At 33.5% G+C, this 6401-nt stretch overlaps 1 protein-coding gene across 2 annotated transcripts; it reads left to right on the plus strand.

Annotated features, from left to right (window-relative positions):
- The first annotated feature begins 227 nt into the window (after positions 1–227).
- On the plus strand, positions 228–1841 carry LOC145125809 (Protein kinase superfamily protein). 2 transcript variants are annotated; one of them, XM_079061223.1, is made up of 3 exons: positions 228–371; positions 495–983; positions 1070–1841. In XM_079061223.1, exons 1-3 carry the CDS (start codon positions 369–371, stop codon positions 1451–1453), a joined length of 876 nt encoding a protein of 291 aa, XP_078917349.1. In that variant the 5' UTR covers positions 228–368; the 3' UTR covers positions 1454–1841. The 2 variants fall into 2 exon arrangements, with proteins under 2 accessions (XP_078917349.1, XP_078917348.1); XM_079061222.1 differs by having other exon boundaries at positions 241–371; positions 480–983.
- The last annotated feature ends 4560 nt before the right edge of the window (positions 1842–6401 follow it).

Below are 6401 nucleotides of genomic sequence, written 5' to 3' on the forward strand. Positions count from 1 at the left end.
TAAAATTAAATATTTTTAGTTATATATATATCGTTTTTTTAATCGTTAGCAACTTTCTCTTCAAGTGTTTATATTGATGATTATTATATTTACGTGTATAAAAAAAGATTTTATAAAAATCTTAAATCAAATTAAAAAGATTAAGAAAATCCCACCAGTCTGCCTAAAAGCAAACGGCCACCAACCCATTGACACTTGACCATTGTTAAAAGTCTTTTAACGGAACCCCACCCCTCACCAAACGGCCACGGCTATAAGCCTATAAACCCTCCTTCCATTGACACGCCTTTTACCTTTTTTCCCCGTCTCTGCTGACTGCTTCTGAATTAAGAAACTCCGGTGGCCGACACATTTCCTCCGCGCTCTTCATGGTACTACTTCATAATCATCATCATCATCATCATATGTCGTCTCTCTACTTTTATGTTTTCTTAATTTAAAATTGAGTTGTGTATTTGATTCGTTATATAACCTGAAAGCACTTGTGTTGGAAGATGCCGGCAATGGAATTGGATTCGGAGGCGTTTGTGGAGGTGGATCCGAGTGGAAGGTACGGACGCTACAGTGAGCTACTCGGTTCAGGCGCAGTGAAGAGAGTTTACAGAGCGTTTGACCAGGAGGAAGGGATCGAGGTGGCTTGGAATCAAGTAAAATTGAGGAACTTTTGCCATGATCAATCCATGATGGAACGGCTTTACTCCGAGGTGAAGCTATTAACGTCGTTGAAGAACAACAACATAATTACTCTGTTCCGGGAATGGAGAGACACGGAACGGAACACCTTAAACTTCATCACCGAAGTTTGTACCTCCGGCAACCTCAGAGATTACCGGAAGAAGCATAAACAGGTTTCGATGCAGGCTTTGAAGAAGTGGTCATGGCAGATATTGAAAGGCTTGGATTATCTACACAGGCATGAACCATGTATCATTCACAGAGATCTCAATTGCAGCAACGTCTTCATCAATGGCAATATCGGCCAGGTACAGATATTGATCGAAAGGCTTGGTTTTAAACATTTATAAATCAATTAAGGAGCATATAATGAATGAATATATATACATATTAGGTGAAAATTGGCGATTTGGGTTTGGCTGCAATAGTTGGTAAGAGCCATTGTGCACATTCAATACTGGGGACACCTGAATTCATGGCTCCTGAGCTGTACGAGGAGGATTACACGGAGCTGGTGGATATATATTCTTTTGGCATGTGTTTGCTTGAGATGGTGACTCTTGAACTGCCTTACAGCGAATGTGATAATATTGCCAGAATTTACAAGAAGGTTACATCTGGAATAAGGCCAGACGCCATGAACAAGCTAAAAGATCAGGAGGTGAAGGCCTTTATTGAGAAGTGCTTGGCTCATCCAAGGGATAGGCCTTCTGCTGCCGACCTCCTCCATGATTCCTTCTTCCATGGTATTTCTCATGATGACGATGACGAAAACTGAAACCGGCTTGCTTCTTGCACAAGTCAGACTCACATGGTAATGCCGTGTTGAATGTTTACAATATTTTTGCCATGTTGAATGTTTGTAATTCTTTTAGTGTGTTGTTCCGGTGAGGTGGGCTTTGATTGTTTTTCTAAAGTTTGTAAGGCTGGACGGAGTGGGTGCGGGAAAGGGGTGAGGGAAGCTTCCCTCACTCCTGCACAGCACTCCGTGGGTGAGGGAAAGGTGAGGGAAAAAAGCTGCGGAAAGAGATGGGGGATGGGTTACCACACTCTCTCCCTTCATGCTATTGGTCAGGTTTTTTTTTTCTTTTTATCTTCTTTAATATTTATAAAATTTTATACCAACTAAAAAAATATAAAAAATATATCAAAACTCATGTTTTTAATTCCCTACAAAATGAGTATAATATATGTATGAAATATATTTAAAAAAAAAATGAGGGAAGGGCTTCCCACCCATTCCTTGGCTTTTAAGTGAGGCAAAAGAAAAGTGAGGGAAAGGAGGGTATGACCCACAAAAAGTGAGGGAAACTTCCCTCCCACACCCTCCGGTCTAAATTGTAATAGGATTTGGTAGGGAGTTGTTTCCTGGTGGTGAGAACAATATTTAATTATTTGTACATAGATGGATTCTAATAAATAAAAATAATTTTGCTATTTTCCAATCTCTCATCAATTTTGATATTTAGGGATGAGCAAAAGGACCGAACCGGTCGGAACCGGCCCGAACCGGACCCGACCCGGGAACCGGCTTCGGCCAAAATCAAGAACCGAACCGGCCCGACGGTTCTACCGGTTCCCGGTTCCTATCGGTTCTTGTCGTGTTTTCAAATGTTGGAACCGGTCCTCGAAAAATAGCATCATACGGTTCCGGTTTTTGCCGGTTATATCGGTTCCGGTTCATACCGGTTCCCGGTTCCAAAAATCCACAAAAATAATGTCCCGGTCCCGGCCCGAACGGTTCCATCGGGTTCCGGTTCCGGTGCCGGTTCCGGTTCCGGTACCGGTTCCGGCCGGTTCTCCGGTCCATATGCTCATCCCTATTGACATTTATTATTTTATGATATTTTTTAAATAAATAATATTCATATGTCAATTTATGTGTTTTTTCGATTTTTAAAATTAAAAAGTCACATAATATATATATATATATATATATATATATATATATATATATATATATATATATATATATATATATATATATATATATATATACTAGCCGTTTACCCGTGCTAAGCGACGGGTACAAATATGTTTTTTAAAAATTAATTTCTAGAGACAAATTAGTTATTTTGCGCAAATAATTCATTACATCTAAACAATTATCAATAAGAATCATGCTAGCAGAAAAAAAATCAATATAAATGAAAAATGAAAAGTTAGGATTGTTTATAAATGTATATGAACACATGATTGATTATACATTATTAATCGTAGAACACTTCTTTATATACCATATTTTATTTATAGATGTCAATGTCGTTCAATTGTTTGTCCGACTTCACTAACAATTTTGTATCGACACATGATGGATACTTTGGAATTGTTTGCCCCTCATCTTTATTAACTGTCATCGCGAAACCTAATCAAATTTGAAATTGTTTCTCTTCAGAATGGAAACATGTCATCTTCAGACAGACATAGATAAATCCTTGAAAAAAAAATACCATATTTCCATCATGTTGACCAACACCTATTTCAATATCAATAACATTGTGTTGAAAATTTCTACATATCAATGGGGTGTCGTTATATTTAGATCAAAATATTATTTTCGTCGCATAATAAAAATTATATTTTTATTATAGCTAAGCTTTCAAATGCATGTATTTTATAATCGTTTCAGTTCTCTACAAAAGCAAATATCCATTTTTAATTTATTACTAAAACAATATAGAATTTACAAATGTTGCAATTACATAAGCTCTCTTAAATCAATCATATATTTTACAAAATCAAAGGCCACAACGAATTTTATTTAGTCGGAACCAAGAGCTTCGAAATAACATATGTCAAACCACCTAAAAAGATACAACAATGCATAACAAATAAAAATAAAAGTAAATTAATGTAAATATTAGTTTTACTTATTTTCTTAGCGACGCTCCACACACACATAGATAGAGAAAAAAAATCAGATACAACATACATACAGTATACAAATCACAGCATACATCCACAAACAAAACACATACACACACATCATACATACACAATAACAATAGTCATTTGCAAAAATCTGAGACGTGTCTTCACCATAAACTTCAAAAACATCAACATCAAAAGGGCCAGTTGTAAAACTAATAAACACCCCTGGTAAAACCATAAGCAAGTAATTGGATACAGCATAATAACTATCATTTTTTAAAAATCTTTACACACCTCATGAATTGGAAAATACGTAGTAAAAATTATATACTAATTTTAGAGTTGGAAAAGTAAAATATCATACACCACTCATACTTTAAAAAAACAATTTCACCAAACACCTTTCCCAAACGTTTGTAAACCAAAAACCCTTTCAAATTACTTTTTTTGCAAACTTCTGCAAAATCCCACTGAAAAGCAGAACATATAACATATATTTATTCAAGTAGTCAAAACCTAAAAATAAATTCAAGTACTTATCACAATTCCATGTTTGTTGTCAAGAAAAGGTTGACACTCAAATTCAACATGTTCAGCCAAACATTCAGCCTCTACTTCCATTTCTAGCATCTCTTCATCATATGCTCTAATAAAGTTGTTGAATATACCAAACACTTGTAACACCGTATAATCGAATAGAGATAAAGGCATGTAGAACACCTATTGTGAAAATCCTAATACTCATCTTCTTTTGTGTGACTTGAACTGATAGAGATTATATCAGATTTTCTTATCAAATTGTGAGTCCAAAGGTAACCTAACAAACCATGATTGAATTTTGGCAATGCCTTAATAGCAAATTAAAAGCTATAAGCAATATTTTTAACATGAGTACACGACCAACACAATAAAACCATAATTTTAACAATTTTTTAGAATAAAATCTTCTTTGAGACATTTTAACAAACATATTGAAGGCATTCATTCAAAATGAAAAAAAGTAGAAAATCCAAGCATAAAATGAAACTAAAAAATGCTATAGCTTTAGCAAATTTAGGGATTTGATCAGATACTCGAACTTCAAGCAGACCCCTATTAAGATATTATTAAATTCACCATTCGAATTTAATAGAAGTCAAGGTTTTGTATCCATACATGAATCAATGTCCCGATCCATAAGCAAAATTTTGATCCATATATTGGTTGCACCAACTGGAATAGAGACACAATCATCACCGGTGCCGATGTTGGAGTAAAAAATGGGTAATTAGAAAGAAAGACATGAATTCATCTCACTGCAATGGAAATTAAAAAGAAAGCTTGATAGACCGAACCTTGTATGGACATCAACAGAAAATCTGGAATCAAAGTTAATCTTCATATCGAGTTTGGTAGAAAATCTAGAATAAAAATATGAAACTCAAAAATTAAACAACAAAATTATACAATCGATGAATAAATGAAATCATGAAAGAACAGGCTTATACTGATATCACTTATTAGTTAGAATGGTTAGTTAAAACCCTAAAAACAAAAACTTTCAAAGCAGAGAGGAAGAAATAGAGCGGAGTGCTGCTTGATGATGTTTGAGATTAGGGTTTCTAAAGCAGAGAAGTGAAAGGCGCACAAAACAAATTTTAGGCGAGATCGAAGGATATCCGATTTTTAGTAAGGAGTAATTAGTGGTCTATTTATGTCTAGTTGAGTTGTATACCAAGCTTAATATTTATTTTTTAGAATTGATTTCCATAATCATCTCCTCAATTCATGGTGTTCGTTGTATTTGGTAAAGATTAAATTGTTTTGATTTTCTCCAAATAAAGATTAATGGTATTTGCATTAAATTATGGTACTTGTTGTTGTAAAGCTTGTAACTCTCACATTTTTCAAGAAATATTCAATATTCTATATATATATATATATATATATATATATATATATATATATATATATATATATATATATATATATATATATATATGGGAAAAGTGAATGTGCCTTTACCGATATATAAGTTTAGGTACCCAAATTCACCATACCATGTCGTTTTGCATCATATAATACATTCTAAATTGTCCAATGTTCTTATAATTAACTTATAACTTGATTTACTTCCATGATTTTTATAAATTACATATTTATCTTCCTCTTACATAATTTTCATTTTCAACTACAATATATATAGCCTAGCAGGTGGTCGGCAAAAAGATGTAATGTAAAAGGAAGATAATATTGAGATTTCGAAAATCTCAAAAGTAAATCAAGTTAGGGGTTGAAGTTTAAAAACATTATAATGAATATATCAAGTTAGGGGTTGAAGATTAAAAACATTATAATATGGTGTGTTTAGGTACCTAAGCTTATATACCCTTAAGGGTATATTCACTTTTCCCTATATATATATATATATATATATATATATATATATATATATATATATATATATATATATATATATATATATATATATATATATATATATATATATATAGAGTAAATTACACGAATGGTCCCTATGGTTTAGGGTAATTTGCACGTTTGGTCCCTAACTTATTTTTTTAACTCGGTAGGTCCCTACTATTTGTTTTTGTTACGCGTTTGGTCCCTGTCTTACCTAAAAATACTATTTTGCCCTTGAATTTTTTAATTTATTTAAATAGACACACCCCCAACCCCACTCCCTCACCTTACCTTACCTGCCCCACCATTTTTTCTTATTTAAATAATAGTTTTTTAGGTAAGACAGGGACCAAACGCGTAACAAAAACAAACAGTAGGGACCAAGCGTGTAACAAAAACAAACAGTAGGGATCAAGCGTGTAACAAAAACAAACCGTAGGGACTTTCCGAGTTAA

Source organism: Lactuca virosa, chromosome 7 (assembly GCF_052849685.1).
Source record: "Lactuca virosa cultivar CGN04683 chromosome 7, Lactuca_virosa_CGN04683_v6, whole genome shotgun sequence".
Taxonomy (NCBI): Eukaryota; Viridiplantae; Streptophyta; class Magnoliopsida; order Asterales; family Asteraceae; genus Lactuca; species Lactuca virosa.